Source organism: Rhineura floridana, chromosome 18 (genome assembly GCF_030035675.1).
Source record: "Rhineura floridana isolate rRhiFlo1 chromosome 18, rRhiFlo1.hap2, whole genome shotgun sequence".
NCBI lineage: Eukaryota > Metazoa > Chordata > Lepidosauria > Squamata > Rhineuridae > Rhineura > Rhineura floridana.
In genome coordinates, this window is record NC_084497.1 from 20,724,500 (window position 1) to 20,751,138 (window position 26,639).

Consider the following 26,639-nt stretch of genomic DNA (forward strand, 5'->3'; position numbering starts at 1 on the left):
TTTGAATCAAGATGGTGGACTGAGTCTTTCAAAACTGCACTGGTTTTAACCCCTGATTTCAAAACTGTGGAGAAGGAGAATTCCCAAGCAACGCCAGGTACAAGGCCGCTATAAATAAATAAAGCAAACTGAGCGATGTGCCCAAAACAGGACAGCTGCAAACTCTCATCCGGTTCCTCAACCCTGTAATTTGGGGAATATACGGCGCGGGACCACAATACCTGCTGGAACGCCTCTCCCGATATGAACCTGCCCGGACACTACGTTCTACATCGAAGGCCCTACTCCGAATTCCGACTCATAGAGAAGCTCGGAGGGTGGTAACAAGAGCTAGGGCCTTCTCAGTGGTGGCCCCCGAACTGTGGAACAGTCTCCCCGATGAGGTGCGCTTGGCGCCGACGTTACTATCTTTTCGGCGCCAAGTCAAAACCTTCCTCTTTTCTAAGGCATTTTAATCTAACTTAATCTAGTTTTAACATGTGCTGTAACTGTTTTTAGTTTTCCTACTCTCTTATATTTTTGTTGTATTTTATTATGGGATTTTATTGTATATATTTGTATTTCTTTGTTGTACACCGCCCAGAGAGCTATGCTAGTGGGGCGGTATAAAAATTTAACAAATAAATAAATAATAAATAAATTTCCTGGTTTGGAATGTGAACTGAAGGGGACCCTGCAGGATGGCAAACAGACACACACCAAAGATGAGTACAGATCGCTTCTAGGTAACTACACAGGGAAGTAGCAGCAAAGTTGGGTCTGCCTTTTGAGGCCAAACTGACCAACATAGGAAAGTGTGAGCAGGTGAAATAATAAATAACTTTGAGGGTGTTTTCAAACACATCCACACCCACCCTAAGCTAAGATTGCGTAGGAAAATGTTTTCATATTCGGATTGGTTCTCCTCTTATACTGCAGGGCTGGCTTAGGCTGAAAGAGGCAGGTGGCCTTACAGTTTACGTATGCTGAGGCAGTGGAAAGTTCTTATTACCTGGCTTTGAGAGCGGCATGGGGGGAGGGAAGTATCGCCGGGACGGTTGTGGGGGGCTGCAAAGAAAGGAAGCAGTTTAATCCTTCAGAATTCCTTCCCTCCCCAGACCCCACTGTAATATGGTGGTTAGAGACAGGTCTTATTCTAATCATACTGCTAGCACTAACACTGTAGTGGTGGCAACCATCTCTCTCTCCCCCCCCCAAATTCCTCTCGTTAGAAGAGAGAACAAAACCAGATCTGAAAATGTAGACACCACAGCGCTGCCCTGTATAAATACAAAAGACAGCACTACAGCAGTTGCCCGTGAAGCTCACTCCACTTCTCCCAGCCTTAAAGAGCCATTTAAGTCTACAAAAAGGTAGAGAATGAGACCTGCTATACCAGTAATAGCGAAGAAAGGGAGAGGAGGGTTATCTCCCCCCCCCCAAGTAATTATTTGTAAGACCAGGCTCTGCTTTTCATTTCTCCCCCTTGCACCCAAAATCAGTGGATATCCATATACAACCACCTGTTGAGCTCTTGTCCCTGCAGATGGAACGGATGTTGCTGATAATGTCCAAAGACTTCAAATACGATAGGCTTTGTCTTGATGTATTCCACAAAAGATTCTGTCACTTCCACAGAAATCTATCAAAACAGACAGACAACGCACACTGCATCTGTCTGGCTGCAGGAAGAACTTGTACGCCTTCAGCTAATCAACAGCCCCAGCCACTGTATCCTTCGAGAGATGGACGGCTTACCCCCATGTGGAAATGCATACAGCCCCCAATCTAACTACAGCTTTGTCACGCATGCTCCCTACCTGCCTTCTTACAGAAAACTTGGGAGCCAGGCTATTGCAGCTCCCAAGGGTCAGTGCACATGCCCCCCAATGAGGGCCACATCAGGAGGCCACTCACCAGTAGTTCACCCACCACTTCCACTTACATTCTGCACGTGATAAAAACCAAGAGGCGTCCCTCGGCCATTGTTTTTCAGGGGTTCAGTAGAGAAAGCTTCATCGTGTCGATGCAGAAAGCTACGGCAAGAAAAATAATCCAGTTTAGGCTCTGGCTCATAAGCCAAGCTCTTGTCTATAGGCCCCCAGAAAGGTTAGCTTGACCCTCGCTCTCTGCTTCCAAACAGCTCGGGGCTTCCAAAACACCTACTAAGTCTCTGACCAAAGTACATAGCCGCTGTTCAGAGCGGGCGCTTACTTGAACTGGCAGAAGATATCTGCATATTCCGGGAGGATGCCGCTGGCTTGTAGCACCGTCACGCGGAAAGTAAACAAGCTGCCCAGTTTCAGGTGGTCGCCAACTTCTTCCGTAAAGCCTTCCAGGGCCATCTTGCCATCTAGCAATGAGCCAGACTTTAGGTCTGAAAAGGGAATCAGAAGCGTAACCAGGTGCCTTGTACTTGGAGCCAGACCTCTGATCCAGCTAGCTCAGCACTGTCTACACTGACTGGCAGCAGCTCTCCAGGTTTCAGGCAGGGAGTCTTTCCCAGCCCTATCTTGGGGATCGAACCCAGGACCTTCTGTGGGCAAATGCTCTGCCACTAAGCTCCTGCTCCTGCTGGGAGGAAGGGCGGGATATAAATCCAATAATAAATCAAATAATAAATAAGCTACGTCCCTTCCCCACGAGATGTTTATAGGAGTCCCCAGTGCCTTGGGGTGCTTCTCCCAAGCAGCTGCTTTAGAATGCTTCTGGATTTCTCAAGATGCTTCAAGAACACAAGAAGCCGCTTTGTACCAGGTCAGACACGTTTGGGTCCATCTAGCCTTCTACTGTCGACTCTGACTGGCAGCAGCTCTCTAGGGTCAATGTGGAACATGTGACGGAAGGAGCTTTGACACCCACACACAACCACACACTACTCAAAAGCAGTGGCAGCCAGTGTGCTGCTCTCTGCATGTTATTTGAACTCCCAACTCCCATCAGCCCTGGCCAGGTATGCCCAATGGTCGGGTTGATGGGACTTGTAGTCCAACGACAACTGGAGGGTCCCAGGTTCCCCAGCGCTGCTCTGCCTGCCTTGCCCCACCTCCCAAGTCCTAGGAGCCTTTGTAAGGGACGTGCTCCCAGAACAACTCTGAGAGGACTTTCTGGTCTTTGGGGTTCAGGCAAAAAAGATGGGGTGAGCGAGGGGGAGAGAGAGAGAGAGGTTTGCCATGTTTTAACATTATCACCTTTGGGGCTGTTTTCAGAGGTGGTCTGGCATGTTTACTTGACCTATCAGTGAGCTTTATGCTCACTTACATTTTATGTTAAAAACAAAATCAACAGTCAACAGGACACTTAAGTGTTACTTTGTAGTGATCATTTAAAAAGCACGATACATATCGTTATTATACTGAAGTATTTAGCCCAGGGGTGAGGAACCAGGGTGGATCTCCTCCAGATGTTGTTGGACCCCAACTCCCAGCAGCTAGCATGGCCAATGGCCAATGATGATGGGAGCTGCAGACCAGCAACATCTGGAGGGCCAGAGGTTCCCCAGCCCTGATTTCGAGTTGGGGGGGAAGCCATCAGTCTGGAGGGGCCCTTTTTTATTTCTGTCCTGAACGTGACCCTAAATGCTACCCAAAGGAATCAGAAGAGATCCTCCATTTACCCTGCCCTACCTGCCCAAAGAACTGCATCTTGTCTACTTACCCAGATCGTTCATTCTGTTGATTTCTTCAGGAGGCGTGATGACCTCTGAACTCTGACCCTGCCCTTCCACAATTCTCAGCTCTTCCAAGGACAATCCAGAGCGGGTCATCGCAACCGATGAGAAGTTGTTCTAAAAAAAAGGAAAGGAAAGGCCTACAAGTTAGCCTTCTGTCCTCTTTCTACAACAGAAGCACAGCAGCACACCGATGCAAGAGCTCAATTAAGTCATGGGTTACCTTGTTAAAATACTCATTATCAAACGAGATTTTAGCTGTGCCAGACTGCCGAACGCCAGATCCGTAGTCAGGGGCTTCTTCATCAGCTATAACAAAAAAATGAGGACAGATATAGCAATCAGATGTCTCAATGAGAAGCCCGGAAGAAGGACCTCAGTGCAACAGCAACTCTCCCTTCTTGCTGTTTCCAGCAACTGGCATTCAGACGCATTTACTGCCTCTGACAGTGGAGGCAAAAGATAACCATCAGGGTTAGTAGCTGGCGATACCCTTATCCTCCATGAATTTTAAAGCCTCTTTTAAAGCCATCCCAGTCAGTGGCCATCACCGCCTCTTGCGGGAGCGAATTCCATAGTTTAACCATGTGCTGTGTGAAAAAGCCCTTTCTGAATCTTGCAACGGTTCACGAGTTCCAGTGTTATGAGAAAGGCAGGGTGACTGGCCAGCTGCAGGCTGGCCGTGGGTGTGATTTCACCCAAGGGCCTCCAGCTGAATGACCGCTGCTCTCAGAGGCTGCGCTGGGTTTGGACAAGGGAGAGGCTTGGATTCAAATGATGGCCCAGCCATGGTATTAACTGAAATTATGTACACCCAGAAAGTCCTGCCAAGATCAGTAGGGCTCACTTCTGAGCAAACACGGGAGGACTGTGCTGGAAAATGGTCTTGGTCAAGTCACTGCATCTCAAGTTGAGCCTCTCTCTCTGGCACGGCCTAATGCACGGATGGGGGGGCATAAGGCCGGGGCCCTAATGCAAGCTTCCCTATCTAGCCCTCGGGACTCTCCTCGTTCACCCTTCTTGGCGTATTTTAACCTGCCCTCTTGGTTGTCCGGATTAAGGACAGGGAGGGGTGTATGAGCACATGTAGAAACAAGCCTGCTGTAGAAAGGTAAAGTTCGCATTCATTGCCCCGCCCACTTTTGCTTCAGACCCCGCCCATCACTGGCGTGTGGCCTCCAGAAGGTTTAGAAGGGAATGTGGGTCTTGGGATGTAAAAAAAGGTTCCTTGGCGTAAGGACTAAATGGAGAGTCAGAGAAGGGCAGAGTGCAAGCAGGGCACCTTACCGGCTATTGCTTGGACAGCCACACGAAGAAATCCACGCACTTCCCCCTTCTCACTGACCACTGCCACTCTGTGGATGAGCGGGACTGGATAGAGAAGGTTGCTCAAGTATACAAATGCCCTGAGGGTAGAGATTGGGAGGGGGAAAATATTATACACAAGTACAAATGCATGTGCTCACCACGTACTAATTGAAACTTGCATTTGACTACCTAAACAGGAATCACTTTAGCTTTTTGTCTCTGCAAATCTCAACACAGGACCAGCTTAACACATTGTATAAAGGCATAAAAAAACTCAGCCAGCCACTCAACGGTAGCAAGTTACACCGTAAAACTTTTTTTAGCTAATTACTAACAATTTAAACCGATCTATTGCCTATCGGACAAGAATCTTATTAAACACTTCAAGTACACCTTGAATGTAAGTGCAGACAGGTTTTTCCCCCCAAAATAGAGTTCTCAACTTTCTTCACAATGTACTCTAAACAGACCGAGGCACTTTTAAATATTGGAGGTCAGTCTTTATCTCTTCCTTCCACAAATATTTCAGTAATGTTGCCCAACATCTAAGAGTGGATGCGTTCAGCCAACAAACTAAACCATAGCTTGGTGTGATGAGGATAAGCTGCAGTGAGCTTCAGGCACATGTGCTCCCTCCTACCTTACCCATTTCCGACATGGATAGGATGCCAACATTTTTCACTTCTCTTTTTGCTTAACCACAGCTGGTTGTGTCATCCAAAATCTAAATTGTGGTTAATCTTAACTATGGTTTGTGTAAACAAAGCCAGCTTCATTACCCATAGTTTGAAGTTGGTTTGTTTAAATGTGTGTGTTAATTTTGTATACGTATATATAATCATCACTAGAAAAGACCATAATGCTTGGACAGAAGGGAGGCCAAACAAGAGATGGCTTGATTCCATAAAGGAAGCCACAGACCTGACCTTACAAGATCTGAACAGGGTGGTTCGCGACAGATGCTCTTGGAGGTCACTGATTCATAGGGTCGCCATAAGTCGTAGTTGACTTGAAGGCACATTACAACAAATATATAATCATATTTAAAATTCATAACCATGGGCTATGAAGCTGGCTTGTTTAGATAAGATTAACCACAGTTTGTCTGGACCAGATGATACGACCAGCTGCAGTTAAGCAAAACAGAAGCCAAAGCTTCTCCAAATTCCTCCTCCTGGCAGCACTGGAAGAGAAGGGGGAGCATCAGAACCCAGGGCTTATTCTCTGCACACTAAACTGTGGTTCAGTGTGATATTCAAACTAGGCCAATAAATTATAAACTATGTCCTATATTCCTCGGGATATCATTTTGGCACTCTGGAGACAGAAGAAGCTTAATTTTTAAGAAATCTTACAGTTGTAACATTAAGCAAAAGGCTAAACATTACACTTCCGTCTTTTCCAAAAGAGATTCCGGCTACAATTATATACAGCTACTTGGAATTAACCTCAGTGGAGTTTATTTCTGAATAAGCAAGCAAAGGAGAGCAATGGTAACAGTTTTTTCTGCTGTTTAGGTTAACCCTCACCTGCCCCGCCAGTAATCTTACTTGGTCCGAGGCATGGGGGAAGGGCTTTATCCTATAAAAGGCTAAACATACTCAAGCATGGACAGGCAGACTAGGAAGATGTACATTGTGGACTAGTAACTTGCAAGGACTTGCTTGCAAGGCAGCATTAGTCTATTCTGCCACTCCCCATGCCCTTTGCCCCACCAGATGGGAGTTTCCTGAAATGAACAGAAAGCGAGTGATGAAAACTGCACACTCAAGTGATTAAATATATACATAAAATTCTACAACAAAAATGTCAACAAAATGGAAGTACAAAAGAAAAATAAAAGATTAATAAAGCACTAGGAGCAAAATGAAAACATTAACAGAAATAGCTGCAACTCAGGACTGGAATAAATCAGTAAGGATCTACTTCCTTTTTTTTTTTTCAGTCTGCTCAAAAGAGGTGGAGAATCCAACTCTGCCAGGAAGGAAAGTTGTGTCATTTGACAATTTATAAAAAGGCAACATTTCTATTGAATTAAGTCTGGCATCATTTTCATTCCTAGTGGAATCACAAAGGTTGTGCCAGAAAAGGGATTCAAGGTGATACTCTGTCACTGTCAAACAGGAGAAGGAAACACACCCACACCCACTTTTAAACACCTGCCTCCTACATGGTGGAACAAGCTGAAAATTAAATCTTTACTATCAGTGGTTTTGTGTTTTTTTCAAAGCAGCATCCAGACCAAAAAATCTCACAATCTAAGGCAGTATCTCCCAAACATTTGATAGAGGGGAATAACCAGGATTTTTAAAAAATCGGGTTCGCATTTCACTCTACACTCAGAAAGATGGGAGTATGGATTTACTCAAGCAGCATCTGAAACAGCCAGGCGCACTCCTTCCCAACTGCGGGGTCGTCCAGTCCCGTATGACCTTTGCTGCCCCTCCCTTGGGTCAAAATCCAGGCATGGGGATAGGAACTGTAACCCCCCCCAAAAAAGCAACAGTGAAGCTTCTGAGAGTTGTATCCAATGCTGGTCCACCACAGAGTAAACCCATTGGTTCCACTGATATTAATGAACCCAAGTTGTTTGTCTTTTATTTGCTTATTACATTTACAGTGCCTTGCAAAAGTAACCAGACCCACCTTCACAGGCGGAGGCCAGTGGTACGGTAATTGTGTCCTCGATAGGGCAATTTCTTTCATCTGTGTAAACTGGGAGCTTCCACAGCACAGCGGCTGAATACTTATGCAAGCAACACGTTTCGTTTTTTTATGTTTCTTACAAATATTTCCCAACACAAAACCGATGTCTCCTTACAGTAATGGATTTTGAGTTTCAGTGTTTCAAAATAAAATATCACACAGAACAAAATTACAATGTACCATTTGTAATTCAGTACTATAAGAGCATTGGTCAGGGATCCGATTACTTTTGCAAGGCACAGTATATCCCGCCCTTCCTCCCAAAGGGAGCCCAGGGCGGCAAACAAGTGATGGAACACACACACACACACACAAATATTGTAAAAGCTTCTCGACGTCCGTTAGCGTCAATGGACCAACTCTGCTTGTTGCTGTGGAGAGTGCTCCCGTGAAGGGCTCCAGCCAGCTCGCAGGACCTTCTGCCAGAACACTCCATCCCATTTTCCATTACGCATCATGTCGTCCCCCCCCCCCCGGAAAAAAAGGCCGGGGAGAGAAATGAAAATGCTCAGCATTCTATTGCCACTGAGCATGCTCAGTCCTCACTGGACTGGGGAGACTTGCCCCCCCCTCCAATGTTCCCCCTAAAAATTGCTTTGTACTTTTGCATCTATAGGTGTTCTCCTGAGCATGCCCATACCTCCTCTTCTGAAGCAGCTGCCCTTTGTCTACAGTTTTGTCGGCACTCTGCAGTTGAGTTTGCTATTAGAAGTAGTGATGGGGCTTACAGTGACAGGGCTGTACCTGGGGAATGGGGACATGCACCTGAGGAAGAAGACCCATTTCTTGTGCCTCCACCATATTTGAGTGTCTCTGCAGCTATTATAACCATTCCCTCTTTTACCTCCAGTTTTTGGGACTCAAGAGGTAGACTACCTCTGAAAAGTGAAGCTCCGCTTAGCTATTATAGCTGATCAGTACTGATGCATGCTTAGCTCCACAAGTTTGCCTATTCCCTTTTAAAAGGCGCCTGAGGCAGAGATGGGGGACCTGTGATGCCCTCCATATGTTGTTGTACTCCAACTCCCATCAAACCAAACATGCACAGTCAAAGGCTAAGGAATATTGGAACTACAGTCCAACACCTAGAGCAGGTGAACGGGAACCTTTGGCCCTTCTAGATGTTGCTGAACCCCTGGCCACTGGCCACGCTTTCTGGGGCTAATGAGAGTTGTAGTTCAGCAACATCTGGATGGCCAAAGTTTTCCCACGCCTGATCTAGAGGGTCACAGTTTCCTCATCCTTGATTTAAGGTAATGTCCCCATCACCATGATCTTGCGGCAGCAAATTCCATGAAATTCCTTCCAGATTGAGGGGGGAAGTACTTTCGTCCATCTGCCAATTTTCTTTGAAGACCATTTGAAATCTAATTTTCTTTAAGACAACACATCAGCAGACTGAAAAAGCGGGGACGGGGGAGCTATATTAGCATAAAGACTGGTGAGGTAAAGTAGCATATTCACATGCACACACAAAAACCAAACTAGAAATAAAATTTAATGTGAAGATTTGTATCAAAACATGATGACAGCAGAACTCAAGAGGATAACAATGGGGGTTGTTGTTGTTTTTCTTTAGATAAACACAACATCATTTCAGGAATTTTAGAAAATTAGTTCACAGCCCCCTTGTTCCACCTCCCCTTCCAGTTAGATTGCCCAGTCAATGCATTAGGCCTCCACGACAACCTAGCAAGCCAAAAGGATATGGCCACAGGGACCAGCCCTTTCATTTTGGGCCACTAGAGGGCAGCCAATGCACATGTGCATTAAAAGCTCGGCTGCACGCAGCCATGAGTAATGGTGTGATCTGAAGGCTCCCCGGCTTTGAGGCCAAAACAGAATTTGAAGAAAAAATGAAAGAGAATGGGGCTAGATCTGGGTGGAAGAATGGGTCCAGCTGGTGGGCTGGAGTCTTTCCCCAGGGCTAACTTTGAGAGGTGGGCAGGGCCTCCCATCTGTCAATCACCTAATGTTATTACAATGTCAGGTGACAACTGCAAAGGGGCCCCTCTGAAGATGCACTGCCCATGCCGATCAGCTGATTGGCACCAGTCAGCTCATTGGTAGTTGCTGTGAGCCTCTTTGATGCCCCCAATTGTTTCTTTGGAGTTGCGTCCTTACCTGCTCAGCACCTGACATCACATATGATGTCCAACTAGCAAAGAGGCCTTGACGCGCAGAGGTCAGAACACACCCATCACCTACGGCTTTGGCTTGAACAGCTCTACCACTAGGCAACACTATCAGCAGCCCAGCGGCAAGAGCTAGTCCCCACTGGCCATTCTTACAGATAACCTCACCAACCTTCCCACTAAAATGAACCAAGGGGAGCGGTCGTAAAACGGATCGTGCCCATCGTTGAAGAGGTCCGAGCCCTCCTCGGTCCCAGCGTCGGAGCCAGTATCGTCCACAAAGGCATCGTCGTCAAAGTCCTCCATCTCGCCCTGCTGCTCGTCGGCCAGCTCGGTGATGTCGGAGTCGGCCGTGGAGAAAGTGGGGGAGGGTGTGCGGTCAGCCAGGCGCTCGTTTACGCAGCCGTGGAAAATGGGGGAGCTAGACATATCGGTGAACGGAACACTTTTGATTAACGCGGCAAGGGAGGAGAGAGAAAGAAAAGGGACAGCTTCATTCGACAAAGGAGTCCGATGCCGAGCTCAGCTCACAGCCCGCTAGAACAAATCGACAAGCCAAAGCTTTGGGCTGCCTGAGGGAGTGGGTGGAGGGGGAGGGTGGAGGAAGGAGGCACAGCAGGAAGGAGATGGGGAAAATTAAGGAGCAGCAGGTTGTTGGTGGAAGGAGGACTTCAGAGGGAAGCAAAGGTAATGTACTACACAACAAATTAGGCGCTCGCATGCCGCCAATACACATGATTATTTTAAGATTGCTGTAATAAGCTTATGAAAAGAAGTCATTGTTTTCCAGGGCTGCAGCTTTCTTTCTTAAAGCAGAACATTCTACACATCACACAGGATTAGGTGGTGGATTAGGCAGCAGCAGAACTCTGGACTGTACCACTTGTGAGCAAGTGATGTCATTTTCAAATGTTCTTTCCTCTCACTTCCCAAAATAAAAGCTCTCTTTATATACCAAGCTAGAATATCAGGGAGATGGCTACAGGAATCTTAGATGTGCTAATGTACTACATGTGGATTAATTCACTACTTTTTCAACTGGCAAGCATTCAAGAGCATGATTCGCCCCCAATCGCCGTGTGAAGTGGTGCTGTCTAGGGGCTGTATGTAACTTAAGTCCTATCCAGAGTAGACCCACTGAAATGAATGGGCTTAAGTCGGTCGTGTCCATTAAATTGAATGGGTTTTCTCAGAGTAGGACTAAATGAAACCCAAGATTTCTGCCAACCTCGTTTGGCAAGAGGGAGAAGACCCACTCTAAGGAAAACTAGAGTGAGGTTGGAACTTCTACAAACTCATCACCATTTTTATTTTTTTACTGGCAAAGGCTCACGTTGCAAAAGAAAGAAAAGAAAATCACACACACGCACCCAAATGCAAGACCATTCTCACATTGCCACTGGAATGGTTTGCTGTGAATGGAACAACGCACCAAACCTCAGACCCCCAACGAATGAAGCAGCAGGAGGCGGTTTTGTCCCCCAGACTCTCCAAAAGCAACTATTCCACTCCAGGGATGGCAAACAGCATTTAACCAGTTTCACTCCTCTGTCACATACAGATCTTAAAAGTTAAGGGTGACTTTACACTGGCTGTTTGAATTATTGGGTCTTTACTGGAGAAACCAAAATGTTGTGTGAAGGATATCTTTTTGCAAGATCTTTTTTTTACAAGGTAAACAGAGGTAAGAGTCCTCTCCTGCGTCTTGCATACAGAAGTAAGCACAACGTGCAAACCGATCACACATATGCAGAGAGGCTCACCTTCCAAACAGATCCACAAAATCCCAAGCCCAATTTCAAGTTCTGCATGCAAACCCTGCTAAGTGAGAGTAGCTCTGCAAAAAAATTTTTTTAATCATCTGAACCTGTCCCAACATGGCATTTTCTGTCTGATGGCTGCAACGGTTCAAGTTTGGAGGTCCTAGAGACACTTCCTTCCACGTACAACCGACAAAGCTGAAGTTAAGCAGCCAATCAGGATTTGTCAACCACCTACCTCCCAACTAACTTGAACCAATGGAATCGATCGTAGAAAGGGTCACTCCCGGTCATGGTGCTCTCATTCTCCTCCTGTGCATTAGAGGCCATTTCTCCTGCACGGTCGTACATCTCCCGCATCAGCTCCAACCTCTGCCTGTGAAGCGGGGGGGGGGGGAAGAGGTCAATGCAGAAGCAGAAAGCCTGGATTACATTTAAAAGCTATGAGGCTGCCTCATACTGAACGAGACTATTACAGTCTGTGCTGGGGATGAACTAGTTGGGTTCAATGAAGTTCACTGAATTTGTTCAAAAACCTCTGAATTACACCTAAAAGTCGTTCTCATAATTGCCGGCTGAACTGAATGTGAATTAAGCTCGTTTGGGGAAATAACTCTGAATGACTTTTAGTTCATCTTCGAGTTCATTCTCTTACATGTATTTTTGACTCTTTAGACTCATAGGGCCTTTAATTGTTGGGGAATATTGTTGGCCATAATTGTTGGGGAAAACAAATGAAACAATTCAGTCGACGGTGTGTGCATTTTGATGTTTTCTTAGTCTTCTTGAGTATATTTTATATTTCAGCACAGCAGCTTGTAACGTTCTGAATGCTGGATTTTTTATTTTATTTTGCCTTTTGGATGAATTTGAATTGAAGAGTAAGCTGAACATGAACTGAATTAGTTTGCTTTATAAAGGGATGGATGTGAACTGGAATTAGTTCCTTCTTGGATGTGTTGAACTGAAACCAGAACTAGTTCATTTTTAAAATGAACTTTCCAAACTCTGACTAAGGTCAAGTGGTGATAAGAACCGCGGTCTCCCCAGGTCTAGTCCAATCGCTATACCAAAATGGCTTTTTTTTAAAACTGCTGCTGTTTTTATGATGCTGTTATGTTTTTAATTTAGGTCCTCTTAGAGTTGCACACTGCCTCATGGATGGTCCAGATGGGAAAAAACAGGCCAGAAATATTCTTAAACGAAATAAAACATTTCCCAGAAAGGCTGCTGGCTACAGCAGCTTATTCTATAGTGGCCCTTGCGTACTTGAGCTTTTCCAGGGACCAGTAATGAGTTGCGCCGTTCTTCAGATCCTGGACTTCCACGGCCACCACTGTCCGAGGGAAAGCGCGGTTGTCTCGGGGCTTCTCTGACTCAGGCGGCAGCAGTTCAGGAGGCAACGGGGAGTACAGCGTGTCAGTCAGCAGAACAAACTGGAACTGCACCTGGGATGGAGGTAAATCACGGAACACAGTCAGCCGCCTCATTCGGTCAGGCCATTGGCCCGTCTTGTTCAGTATTATCCACACTGACTGGTGGGGACTCTTCAGGGATTCAGGCAGGGGGCTTTCCCAGCCATACCTGGAGATGCCGTTGGGGACTGAATCATGGACCTCCTGAATGCAAAGGAGGTGAGCTACCACCACTGAGCGACAGCCCTTCCTTTAAAACATAAGAATGAAGGAAGCTGTCTTATCCTGAGTCAGACTATTGGCCTAGCCTGCTCACTAACATACACACTGACCGGCAGAAGCTCTCCAGGGTTTCGGACAGCCCTACCCGGAGACCCCATTGGGGACTGAACCTGGAACCTTCTGCATGCAAAGCAGATGCTCTCCCACGGACTAGGGCCCTACCCTAAAACAAAGGAAGCTGCCTTATACAGAGTCAAGCTATTGACCTATCTAGCTCAGAACTGCCTTCACTGACCGGCAGCAGCTCTCCAGGGTTTCAGACAGCCCTACCTGGAGACCCCATTGGGGACGGAACCTGGAACCTTCTGCATGCAAAGCAGATGCTCTCCCAATGAGCTACAGCTGTTCCCCATTGAAACAGCAGGGATCTAATTTTCTTAAGTCAAACAGCAAGACAGTTCTGCGGTCAAGACAAAGTGGGAACCCGTCCTCCTCTCTTCCAGTGACAAGAAGGGGAGAAAGTGCCATTCTGTTGGGATCCCTTCCCCCACCCCACTCCCACATGAAAGAGAAAAGATGGGACATGAAGGGGAATCACGCTTGTCCCTCAATTGTGTGGACACGTGCGCTTGTAGCATGCAGCCATATTCCCCTGAATGACCCCCTACCTTCTTTTTCAGCTCCACGCTGATTGCATTGCCTTCTTTCAGATAGACTGCATTCCCCCACAGCTGATCTCTTAAGGAAGTAAACTGGTGAAACTTCCACTTCCGGAAAGCCCACTGGGCGAGTTCATACTCGTGCTGACTCCAGGGCACTGCAGGAAGATCAGAAAGTGCTCAGGCCAGGGAGGGGGGCAATTTCACCCTCCCAGATTATCTAGCTCAGTTCAAGGGCCACATTCAGGCATAGGCAACTTCCTAGGGGCCACATGACAATGGTGGACAGAGCCAGCTAAATTGGGGGGGACACACAACAGTTGTGATTCTTAGGCTGCATTCCAGTCACACAAAATCAGAAGCTTCTATGTGCCCCTTCCCCTCCCCTCCCCACCCAGGCACACAACAAGCATAATTTCATCTTGCTGGGCAAGGAAGCAAGTAGCAGAGCCAGTGAGGAGTGTGGCCCAGGGAGAGGTGGTGTGGCCTAGGTCCAGAGGGCTGGAGGGTCTCTTTATCCAGCCCCCACCCCATCAAGGTATTTATATGTTCAGAATCTAAAGTGGTTCTTAAAAAACAATCTGGGGGGGGGAGAGAAAACTGTAACATTTCTACATAGTGCGAAGTATTCCTTCCTCACCCTCTCCCTGAGAGTGTGCCAGCTAAGAAACTGAGCTGCTGTTCTCTCCCCCACCCCTTGTCTGCAGTTGGAGCTAATATGGGTGGCCTTCCTTACAGGGTCACTGTGAGGGTTACACGACAAACTGCCCACAACGCTCTGAACGCTCAAAAAGAGTCTGCTTTATTTTCTTTTACAGCTCTGCTGTTTTTAGCTGAATGGTTCGCTTCACTGTTTTGACAGCTTTAGACTTTTGCATTCTGCCCTACGAGCAGTCGTACCGAAGGGTGACATACACATTTCCAGAACCGTACTGTAGCAAGAATGCAGAGAGGTTCCTGGAAGAGATTGTTTTATGCCAACCCCCATCAGCCTCCTGGGCTGCTTGCTTAAGGCAGCTTTCAACAACCTGGTACTCTCCAGATGTTTCAGATTATAGCTCCGATCAGCCCCAGCCAGCATTTGGAGGGCACCAGGTTGGCAAGGGCCGATTTAAGTGCTGTGGTCCACACAGAGCTTGAAAAAGCTACTTTTTTGAACTACAGCTCCCATCAGCCCCAGCCAGCATGGCCACTGGATTGGGCTGATGGGAGTTGTAGTTCAAAAAAAGTAACTTTTCCAAGCTCTGGTCCGCATTTGTTGAGCGTTCTCTCTCTCTCTCTCTGCAATAGTCTGATAGGAGCCCAAGCCGTTTCAACTGTATCTAGAACTCACCCTCCTCCTCTTCTTCCTCTTCCTCCTCTGTGGTCTCAGCAGCCAAGGACCGTGTCTCCACTTGCCTCTGTAAGGCCTGGAGCTTGCTCTCGTAGTCCTGAAGGGGAGAGAGGAGAGACCGTGTAGGAGAAGAGACAGACGACAGTAGAATAGATGGAGGAAGACACAAATACTTCGGGGACAAGAGGGTGACAAAGAGGCAGGCAGAGAGCAGTTCTGGAAGAATTCTCTCGTATATCCAGTTCAGGGGAAGAGGGGAGAGGGAGAGAGAGAGAGAGAGAGAGAGAGAGAGGGAGAGAGAGAGGGAGAGAGAGGCCAGCTGCTCAAGAGTCTGGGAGACTGGAGGAGAGAAGTAGCGTTTGATTTTGATCTGTGCAACTTGTTGGAGAAGCCCATGGCTCAGAAACAGGAAGCCACCCTCCCAAGGTCTGCTGCGTGAGCAGGTCACAGAACCGTAGAGTTGGAAGGTTACCCCCAAAGGTCATCTGGCCCAACCCCTGCCAACACATTGGTACATCCTGATTCGTGGCAGGTGTCTTCACTGGATTGTTTTCAGCACCTGCTAAAAACATTTTTGTTTCAGCAAGCCCACCCAGGCATGTAATTTTAACATGTTATTGGTCGTCCCCCAAATCAGTGAGGCTCACCTGACAGCGACAAGAAACCGACCCTTTCGTGTCATTGGCCCAGCCCAAGGGAATGCTCTGCCAACAGGTGCCTTCTGTTCTGAATTTTAAACACCTGCTGAAAATTTTTCTATGCTGCCAAGCTTGCGCAGGCAATAAAAAGATATTTTTGTAAAAGTAGAGGATCTCTGGTTTTAAACGTTTATGTGGTCTTTAATTGCATATACGTACAGTTGTAAACCACTTTGATATTTTCAATAGCGGTATACAATTATTTTACTATCACACCATGTATAATTGCTTTATTTATATTTTAAAGTGTTATAACTTGTTCTTAAGTTTTGCTTTTATAGTTTTTCAAATGAATAGTTCAGATTTTTCATTGTCATGCTAAGTTTTGCTTTTAGCATTTTTTAAAGTTAATAGTACAGACTTTCTGTTGTTGTGCTGCTTAAAGGCATATTGAGCAAGCATTTTGTGTGTGTGTATAGACACAGACATATACACATACATATAGACACAGACATATACACATGCATGTAATTGTGATTTACAAAACACAAGAAGCCCCTCTGAGCATTCCATCCTCACAGCTCTATAACTGCCACCTTGGTAACAGCATTTGTATGTTGGCAGCTGATGAAGGCGGAAGCTGAAACGTTTTGTTAATACAATAAAAACCTCTGTTTGGTTAATCACAATTACGTGTGTGCGCGCGCGCACACACACACACACACACACACACAGGTATGTTAGCAGCTGATGAAGGCAGAAGATGAAATGTTTTGGTAATAATACAATAAAAACCTCTATTTTGTTAATCACAATTTTGTTCACACACACACACACACATAGGTATGTTAGCAGCTGATGAAGGCAGAAGCCGAAACATTCTGGCAGTACAAGAAAAACCTCTGTTTTGTTAATCGTGTGTGTCTCCCCTCTACAGATACCTAACTCCTTCACCCTTTCCTCATGATGTGTAGGTCTCTAGGCCCCTTATCAGCTTTGCCACCCCCATCTGGACATGTTCCAGAAGTGCTGTCCGTGAACCTCCTCCACCTGCGCATTCTGGATTTCTTGTTTTTGAGTGTGTGGGTTTTACAGATTCCATTCTATGTACCCAGAATGGCACTGGAGCACAGGAAGAGGAATCCTTTTCAACCAGAGGGCCCTGTTCCCTTCTGGGAGATGACATGCCAGTGGTGGGCGGGGCCAGATGCAAAAAGTGGGTGGAGCATTCAAATACGAATTTTTCACCTCTGTACAATAGGCTAGTTTACACACACACACAGAGAGAGAGAGAGCGCCGGGCACAAACACTCCAGGCGGGCGCAAAGCAGGGCTGGTGAAGGGTGTGGTTCAAGAAGATTGAGGCCTGGGAGAGCCCCAAGGGCCAGACAGAAAGCACCAAAGGGCTGCATTCGGCCCCTCGGCCTGAGGTTCCCCAATCCCAGCAGTGCACATGACAGTATGAACAGGCAGACTATAAAAAATTGCTTTTGTGGGCTACTTCTAAAGTAGCTTACGTTTGGGAAGAAAGACTCTAGAGCAGTGGTTCCTAAACCTTTTCCGTCACGCACCACTTGAAAATGGCTGAGGTTCAAGAAAGGCTACTTAATAGCTTTTCTGCCTGTGGTAGCAGTTGTAATGCACTGCCTAGATGCTGTATGATTTTTTAAATTGTATCGTCGCTTCATTTATTTCTTATATTGTATTTTATTGTATTATAATTTGCATTCCATAGAATATGGATAATTTTGTGGACATCTCACAGACCACCTGAATGAAGCTCACAGACCGCAGTAAGAAGACCCTGATCTAGATAGGGAGCGACTTCGTCTGCGGAGAAGAAATGATGGGCACAACTAGCAATGAGAAAATGTTTAAGCTAACTGTTGGGAAGATATCTCTCAGCAGAAATACATTGTGAAATATGATTCCTTAAAGGGTGGCGAGGCACCCCATCACTAGAAGGGCAAGGTTAGTTGAGAAGCTGGGCTGCATTGAAGGCAGCTTCAAAAATTGGCTAGCAGGCCTTAAGTTCTCATCCAGATGTGCACGCTTCCCCGCCTCCGTTTTCCCTCTCTCTCCCTCTCTCTCTCTCTCTCTCTCTCCCTCTCCGTTTTCCCGCCTGCCAATCAGGAACCTGTGCTTTCCGATGAACCTTCGGAGGCTCGCCCCCTCTCACCGCGCTCACGACGTCGGGAGAAGTGGACCGGGCAGAAGGGGGCATGTGTGCGACGGAGTGAGAGGTTACGCCCCAAGATCTCTCCTATTTGAGGCTACCGCGCCTAGAAGTGGGCGCTGAGTCAACTTTCTTCACAAGTTGCAGAGCATGTCTAGAGTGCAGTTAGGGATTGTAGTGAGTTAGCATAGGGGTTTCTTTGAGGCGCACAGCCTTTGATGTATCCATTACTTTAATGAAACAAGAATTGATTGCACCCTCATCTCCGACTGGTGGTTCTCGCTCTGAACTGGACACTATCTAGATGTGATTTTTCTTCCTCCTCAATGGAAAATGAAGAACACTGCATCAGAATGATAAACCCACATGGATTTTTGCAGTGATGTAGTGGAAGAACAAACAGGAAGCCTACTATTGCATCCACATATAACTCCTGAAAAAAATCCATATAGCATTTAAAATATTATTCTGATACAACATCTCCATCCCTTCCCCTCGCTGGATGGGATGCTCTACGCACACACACATTCTGCCTCAAACCTGTTCACACACGAGGGTCCTCAATCCCTGCCTGTTTTGTAACACATTTGTGAAAATCTGATGGGCACTTGAGGGTGTGAATCTTTGAAGAACTTAATGTAGGGTAAAAACAAGTGGAGTTTCACACACACCTTTCCCTTCGCATACAGAAACAGCTCAAAGTATTAATATCAAAAAGGGCATGGAGAAGGAGAGGTTGATTTCCCAGACTCCCAAACAAAAAAAGGCAGGCAACATTTCATCAATGAAAAGAAATAGTCTGGTAAGGTAAGCCAGTTTCCTAGCAACGCTCAATAGTTAATCCAGCAGGCTGATTGGCTTTTCTGGAGAGCATAGAAAATGGAAATATTTCACAGACTCCAAATGTTTGTGTGATCTGGGGGGAGATGATGACAGAAAGCCTAGCTAAAGGTCCAGATTATTTATGTATTATGCACTTGAAATTACTACCCTGGCTTCTTTCCAAAGGTAGAATGGATACATTAACAGGCTGGTTCTGGATACATCATCAGGCTGGTCCTGTTAATTTGTGTAGACTCAAAGACAGCTTGCATGCCTTATATTGAGTTGGCCCATCTAGCTCAGTATTTACTATACTGACTGGCAGCTACTTCAAGGTTTCAGGAAGGACTCTCCCCCAGCCCTGTCTGGAGATGCAGGGCCTTCTGCATGCAAAGCAGATGCTCTCCCACTGAACAACAGCCCTTCCCCAAAATGCATCATCAGGGTTACAATTAATCCTTCTTCCCAGGGAACTCTGGGAATTACAGCTCAGTGAACAGGAATAGGAACAGGTGTAGCCGTCCAGGGTCCCAGGGGGTCTCAGATCCTTTACTGTTTTGGAAGCAGGGTCCCAATGTCTCCAGTATTCTACAAGTCAATCAGCATGAAAAGGGAATATGTTAGCCACTGAGAAGAGTATTCTGACATGCTTCCTTGTCCTTTCCTGCTGATTGGAGTAAATCAGAGTGAGTCAGCCATGGAGAAGACTCTTTGAAGTAGCTAACCCTGTCTCATTTCATTCTGCTAGGGACATCTGTTGTTGAGGGGGAAGGCATTAACAAGGATTTCATTCTCAACCCAGCAGCAAAAGAAAAAAAGGAGGAGGGGGTGTGGCTGGGACTATCATGAAGAGACGCTGCACTTCTGAATTGCGGAGCCATGACTGTTTACAGTGGTATAATACTGCTTTAAATCTTTGGTGCGGATGGGGCCTAAGTTAACTGTGCATTGTACAAAGGAGGACTTCCTTTTAGTCGCTGCCCATCCATTTCATTGGGTCACCCTGGACTCTAGTGTTGAGAGAAAAAAGCTGGGGGCACGGAGAGGGTGGCATCTCTGTCTATCCACTTTCTCCACCCTGTTTTGTTTCAGGGAAAATCTCTTGCCCCTGAAGCCTTTAAAAAGCCAACCAAGACAAGACAAGAGACTTACAAGAGTATTTCATCATTTATTGAAAGCACTTGTTAAAATGCACAAGCGATTCTGCTTTTCACAAAATGCAGAGCTTTGCCTTTAAAAAAAACACCACTTTTTAAAAACACACGCACGCACACACCAATAATAATAAATGGACAGGTTTTCAAAATCCTGTCACTTCACTGGAAGAGTCCTTTCTTCCTTTACAGTAAATATAATCAGAGTTCCCACCTCTTGAAACTCTCAAAACTATTTCAAAAGGCAACCTATCTAAAAAAAAGTCCTCCATTGCTCATGATATACGACTTTAAAAAATAGAGAAGGGGGAGAGGCAAGAGTGAACTGACAGTTCTGATCGAAGCTGCGTTCAAACACACAGAGGATCCTTCCCCTCTAACTTTGGACAGATTCCTTGATTAAGCCCAGTCAGAAAGAAGATGCTGACAGCAGGTTCAAACAGTCATTGAAGCCGCAAACATCACCACCACCACCAGCAGGAGCTGCATCTCCCCAGCTAGTATTTTTAAGGCAGCCTTCGCCGTGCTGGAAGGGGTTGCAGTCCAAAACTGCACGTGGAAGGGCACCAGGCTGGCAAAGGCTGCTTTAAGGTCATCTCAACATACATTTAGGGAGGCATGGGGAACTCTTAGATCAGCTCTCAATAAATCACACGGCACCCGGCATGTTAACATCCCTGGTGCTGCAAGACCTTTTTGCCCTGGGGGGGGGAAATGTCTGCTTTAAGCTACAAGCCTACAGACTTTCAGAGTTAACTCAGTGGGATCTGCTGTGCAGCTGTGCACAGGACTTCACCGTTAGGAAAGGCATCAGTGTGCAACGCCCCACAATGGCTGCTGTTGCTGTGAAACGCCCCCAGAGCAGCTTCTGCGGTTGATAGTTCAACTATCAGCAACAAACGTCTCTGGGTGGGAGGGGGAATGGGCTGCTTACCCCTTTTCCCACAGGCTGGTTTTCTACAACGAATCTCCCAATCCATTTTTCCCCTCCACGGGGAAATGCAGCTTGGGTAGAGGATAGAGAAAAACAGCCAACGAGGCAAGGGTTAAGAATCCCCCCTTCCCCTCTGCTCCCAATCTCAGCTTCCTAAGGCTGCTTTTCATTTAGAACCTTCATTGGGAGACTGTCATATGCATCTATGTGTAATGTCTAGCCTGAGACCCACAAATTCTCATTCTATTTCTGAGCAATGTTTATCGCAGAAATGACGGGGGGAGAGAGTAGGGGCAGAATTCAGCCAAACAGTTCTGCTGACGCAACGAGTTTCATCTGGGTATCAGAACTTCCCTGTGCTCTCCTCTCCCCACACCGCCCCTTAAATCTGCTCTGGAGGGTTGGGGGAAAACCCAGGTCAGATGAGAAGATGCATGGGGAGAGGAGAGAGCGGGCAAGTTCCACTACACAATTAAAACTCCTTGCGCTAGCAAAACTGTTTAGAGCAGCCTTTCCCAACCAGTGTGCCTCCAGATGTTGCTGGACCACAACTCCCATCTCCCTAACCATTTGCAATGCCAGCTGAGGCTGATGGGAGTTGTGGTCCAACAACATCTGGAGGCACACTGGTTGGGAATGGCTGGTTTAAAGGATACTGCCCAGGGTTCTTTTCGCCTTAAAAAAAAGATGACTGTTTCAATGCCTTCTTAGAAAACTTCATAGATTGCCTGCATCCCATGTCCCTAGTTGGACTCTGGGAGACAGTTACTGCATTTTGCTCTGTTCCTAAAAGGTAAAGGTAAAGGTGTCCCTGCACTTGTAGTGCGAGTCGTTTCCAACTCTTAGGGTGACATCTTGCGACGTTTACAAGGCAGACCGTATATATGGGGTGGGATTGCCAGTTCCTTCCCCGGCCTTTCTTTACCCCCCAGCGTATGCCGGGTACTCAATTTACCGACCACGGATGGATGGAAGGCTGAGTGGACCTCGACCCCTTTTACTGGAGATTCGACTTCCTCCTTCCGTTGGAATCGAACTCCGGCCGTGAGCAGAGCTTTACCGCAGCTTACCACTCTGCGCCAGCTTCTTTTTCACACCATTCTCTCTACCGAAATTCCACTCCAGATCACAGAAAGAATTCTCCCCCGCCCTTTTTTTTTCCCCTTCAAAAGCATCAACTAGTGGCTCAGTTTACACAGTGCGAATTGTTCTTTGGACAACAGATCAATAGGATAAAAACTGTTATGAAAATGAGGCAGATGAAAAGGCTCAGCTCCCAGATATGTCTAGAAATCAGTAACAGTGAGAAAGGGGCTACACATAATTTTTAAGAGAATTTCAATTAGCACGAGGCTTTCGAGTCCATTTAACTTTAATCCCACACACTGTGGCGCCTTTTATGTTGGAAAGTCAACCACAAACCCTGCTTCAGCAAAAGAAAATTGAAAGGGACCCTTGTCTGTAGCAATGCATTCTCTCTTTGAAATAAAGCAGTCCCAACACAATATTAATTTTGTGTCCTTGCAAGCAATTCCAAACTTCCCAGGGTTTTGCACTGTGGCAGACAAACACACTTGTGAACTGGGCAATCCAATCCAAGGGCAGCAGCAATTCCCACAATTGTGGCAAACTGGGAAAATGTTCCTGTCCGTATTTGTGTTTGATGCCAGCGCATGCCTGGCGAAGGGCTGAGGTGGCATGCCTGGACAAAAAACAACAACTGCACTGTGCAATCCAGTGGTCTTCAACCTTTTCTAACCCAGGACCGTCTTTAACCACGGTGGTGGCTGGTGTAAACTGGGACTGGTGGGGCGTAAGAAAAGGAGCCCAACAGTGGGTGGAGCCTAGTCAATCTAATTTTCTCCTCCTGCTCCTCCCTGCTGAGTTCTATAAGGGCAACCACGAGACAGAGGAGCAGGAAGGTGACAGCCACTGCTCCCTGCTGGACTGGCTGCAAGGGGGGCTGGCTGAGGGTGGAATGAGGCTGGTGAGAGAGTGCCCCATTTGATCTAATGGGCCAGCCTCCACTGTTTAACCCCACATGCCTTTGGGGTCTCATTTCTTATTTTTGACCATATATTATTTGTATGGTGGCAAATGTGCTGTTCCGATTCACCTGAGATTAGTCCATGACCAAGCAGCAGGTCCTGACTCATCGTACAGGCCAGCAGAGAAAGCTGCCTTATACTAATTCAGACTGTTGGTCCATCTACTGCAGTGTTATCTGCACTGACTGGCAGCGGCTCTCCAGGGTTTCAGGCAGGAGTTTTTCCCAGTCCTATCTGGAGACACCAGGGATTGAACCCGAGACCTTCTGCATGCAAGGCAGACGCTCTACCGCTGAGCTAGGGTCCTTCCCATTAGACCAATGGGGTAAATCAGCCCCAAAAGGGTTGCCGCAGCAGGCAAAAGAGGACGGTTCCCATTTACGCCACTTGAGAGTCATGTCTGCGTAACAAATGTAAACTGGCTGAACTGCTTCTCCAACGAATCTGGAGAAATTTTGTCATCTTAGGGAGCGACACGGCCAACATGAAATGACTCGGCAGCCTCACAAAATGATTGCCAAGGCTTCCTGGGAGTTAGAAGGATTTCAAGTTTGTACTGCAGACGCAGTACTGTCAGATTAAGCCAAAACAGCAAGCAAAGCCTCCCTCTGTTCCCTCAAGTCCAGGGATGGGGAACCTGTGGTCCTCCAGATGTTGCTGGGCTACAACTCCCATCATTCCTGACCATTGGGCATGCTGGCTGCTGGGGAACATAGGAGGCTGCCTTATACCAAGTCAGACCATTAGGTCCATCTAGATCAGTACTTAAGCAGCTCTCCATGGTTTCAGACAGGAATCTTTGCCCAGCCCTACATGCAGGGGTTGAACTTAGGACCTCTTCTGCGTGCCACAAAGTGCTGTGACACTCAGCTGCAGCTCTTCCCCAAAGTTGGAGCCCAACAGCACCTGGAGGGCCCGGTCCCTGCCTTAGTCTCGTAAGTTATCACATAAAACACACATGAGAATTGGAGGGGGAAGATGCTTTTGCTGCGTACCCATGGCACAGCTAAAGGGAGCACGCAGAATCGGACTTGCAACTTCATTTAGGCAGATTTTGGCTGCCACCGTAAAGCAAGAAAACATTTTTTTTAAAGCACTCTGCAAAAAGATGAGTTTTTCGTATGGAGGACTCTACAGGAAGGATTGAACGTGTTGATCTTTACTTCCGCAAGGCACAGAGAAAGATGGATCAGAAATTAGCTGCATCATCTTATCAGCCCAAACCCAGAAGGTTAATGGGTGAATTTAAACAAGATGGATTGAGGACATGGAAAAGCAAAAAAGAAAAAAAAGTAATCTGCATATAACCTGCGATTCAATGGTCAGACTCCTCAATCATTACCTAAAAGCTTTTACAGGCAACTAAGAAATTGATATGATTGGTTGATTGTCCAGAGGAAGCAGACCTACAGTTAATCCAGAAATATCTTATTTTTAAAAAACAAAGGTATTTCAATACAATAAAATGAAGGTACTCACGCTAACGTTGTAAAGCCCCCAGGTAAGGGAAAACCATTGACAATCAAAATCCTACAATTCTAACAAATAACAGATATAAAATGTCTCATCTTGTGCTTTGCATATAAAGTCGCTCAGTTGCTAAAAATGATCATGTAATACCCAAGGAAGATATAGCTACAACCACCACCTCCCAGGATCAGCACCGCTCCCTCTCCTCAACCCTCCGGTAACTCAAACAGTTGTTTCTCGGCTGGCTTTGAGGTTAGGTGCAGAGAACTGTCGCCTCATCCGTGGAGGGGTCACAAACTGGTTATAGTGGTTCGGTCGATCAGTCTGTCTCACGTGACCACCAGCCGTGCTGCACTCTGGATTCACCCCCCTGCTGCCGTAATTGCAATAGGACTGGCGGTGCTGATGCATGTGGCGCTTCTGCTGAAAAGTCTGGAGATCTTGGTTCTGGTATCCACCATAGGAAGGCAACGAGTTGGATGAGTCGGACACCTGGCGACGCAAGCCTTTCTGTTGGCCATTGAGAGAGTTGCTCCTCCAGCGCAGCTGGGCGGATGGTTCTGGCTGGGGACTGCTTTGTTGTGGCTGAACATTCAAGGGCTGCCTCTTGATCTGAATATTATCTTGACCTCTCGGAGGGCCGTACGTACACCAAAGCTGCTGCGGGTCCTTGGGGAGGGGGGCTTTATCACATGGGTCTTTGTTTTCCCCAATTTCCTCTTTCTTCTTGTCTTCCTCCTTGGGAATCCTCACTTCGATGACTTCATCCTCTGTAATAATTATGTGCGTGCCTGGGCTCCATGAGTTTCTGTGTTTGGGGTTGCTCTTGAATGGGAAGCGGGGTTTGCGGTTCTCGGGCGGGATGAAACGATGAGGCATGTTCTGTTGGCGGAGCTGTTTGGCTATTTCCTGCTGCTGCAGGTTCTTAAAACGGATTTGCTCTTGCCTCATCCAGCGCAACCGCCCACGCCGGAAGGCAGGGTCATCCTCCATCAACTGGGAGACACGGTCATCTTCCATGGGGGCACCTTGATCGTCATTTTTCATGTTTCCCTCAGCGTCCACCGTACTGGGGAGGCTGGGGTGCTCTTTCATTTTTGTGGCAGCCATGGAGGGCTGGGTCTTTGGATCTTGGGAGCCAATCAGGGGCAATACCTTCTCCATCTTGAGCATTTTGTTCCGGAGGACTTTTATTTCCTCGTCCTTCAGGTTGTTTTGTTTTTTCACTTCCTGCAAGATGTCTTCCAGTTTGTCTATGTGCACCTTGAGGTCATCCACATCAGCAACACCTTTCCCACTGAGCAGGACATCTTCGAACTTCTCATCGCCAACCCCCACCGTGTCCCAAACATCTCGGGCAACAGCTCGCCATGAGTCTCGCTCATTGGGGTCTTTCTTCCCGTACATGGCACAAAGCTCTTTCATTTTCACGATGGCCAAGGCCTCAATCTCCTGTCGTGCATGCCGGAAGTCATTGAGGGCCACTTCGTAGCAGATCTCCTTCACAGCCTGGATCTTCAAGTCCGAGACAGTAACCCACCTGGAGTCTTTGCTAAGGCGCCGGCGCTGAGGGATCTGATACATTTTAATGGGCTCTCGTTTCTTCCCACTGCTGGGGAGGCCACATTTTTTAACTATGGTTTGCAACTTGCTAGGGGGCAGCTTCTCTCTCAGGGAAGTGATCAGCCTCCAGCTCTCCTCGCAAGATCGCTTGTCCGAATCATCCCCACTATCAGAGTCTGCATCCTTTGGAAAACAAAAATTGAGAAGTGGCCCCAAAATAACCAAAATTAAAATTGGGGAAAGAATGGAAACACTCAACAAAAAAGCAACTAAAAACTAAGAAAACCATGGAAGGGAAATCAAACAGAATAAATGCCTTGGAAGTCTAACTTAAGATACTAGATTCTTTATCCTAAGTGTCCTCCGGTAGTTTTCATTAAATCCAGCCACATCTAAATTTCATGGAACATTTGACTCTATAATCATCCTAGAATATTCCAAGACTTTCCAGTCCAGATGAAGCTGTTGTAAGAACTAAACCAAAGTACCTGACAGAAAGGTGGAAGGAACGCTTTACTCATGCTAGAAAGACGTGCAAGAGTCCAATCAAACATGTTTTCCTTGGTTACTGCTGACGAGTTATTCCAGTATTTTAGAAAGAACAGTCTTCCCTTCGTGGTGAGCAAACCCAACAGACATTTGCAGAA

General features: G+C 46.7%; 1 protein-coding gene across 7 annotated transcripts in view; it reads right to left on the reverse strand.

The window, feature by feature from the left end:
- KIF1B (kinesin family member 1B) overlaps positions 1-26,639 on the reverse strand; it is a 139,689-nt gene that overhangs the window by 21,059 nt on the left and 91,991 nt on the right. For 4 of the 7 annotated variants that reach the window (XM_061600568.1, XM_061600567.1, XM_061600566.1 and 1 more), the window contains 12 exons: positions 15,188-15,284; positions 13,864-14,012; positions 12,828-13,006; positions 11,797-11,934; positions 9,971-10,219; positions 4,937-5,055; positions 3,873-3,958; positions 3,637-3,766; positions 2,194-2,356; positions 1,925-2,015; positions 1,503-1,621; positions 992-1,047 (listed from right to left, as the gene is read on the reverse strand). In XM_061600568.1, coding sequence (XP_061456552.1) covers positions 992-1,047; positions 1,503-1,621; positions 1,925-2,015; positions 2,194-2,356; positions 3,637-3,766; positions 3,873-3,958; positions 4,937-5,055; positions 9,971-10,219; positions 11,797-11,934; positions 12,828-13,006; positions 13,864-14,012; positions 15,188-15,284 — 1,576 coding nt within the window. Of the gene's footprint in view, positions 1-991; positions 1,048-1,502; positions 1,622-1,924; positions 2,016-2,193; positions 2,357-3,636; positions 3,767-3,872; positions 3,959-4,936; positions 5,056-9,970; positions 10,220-11,796; positions 11,935-12,827; positions 13,007-13,863; positions 14,013-15,187; positions 15,285-21,506; positions 26,176-26,639 lie in introns of those variants that run through there. The other 3 variants (XM_061600569.1, XM_061600571.1, XM_061600572.1) reach the window with 2 other exon arrangements.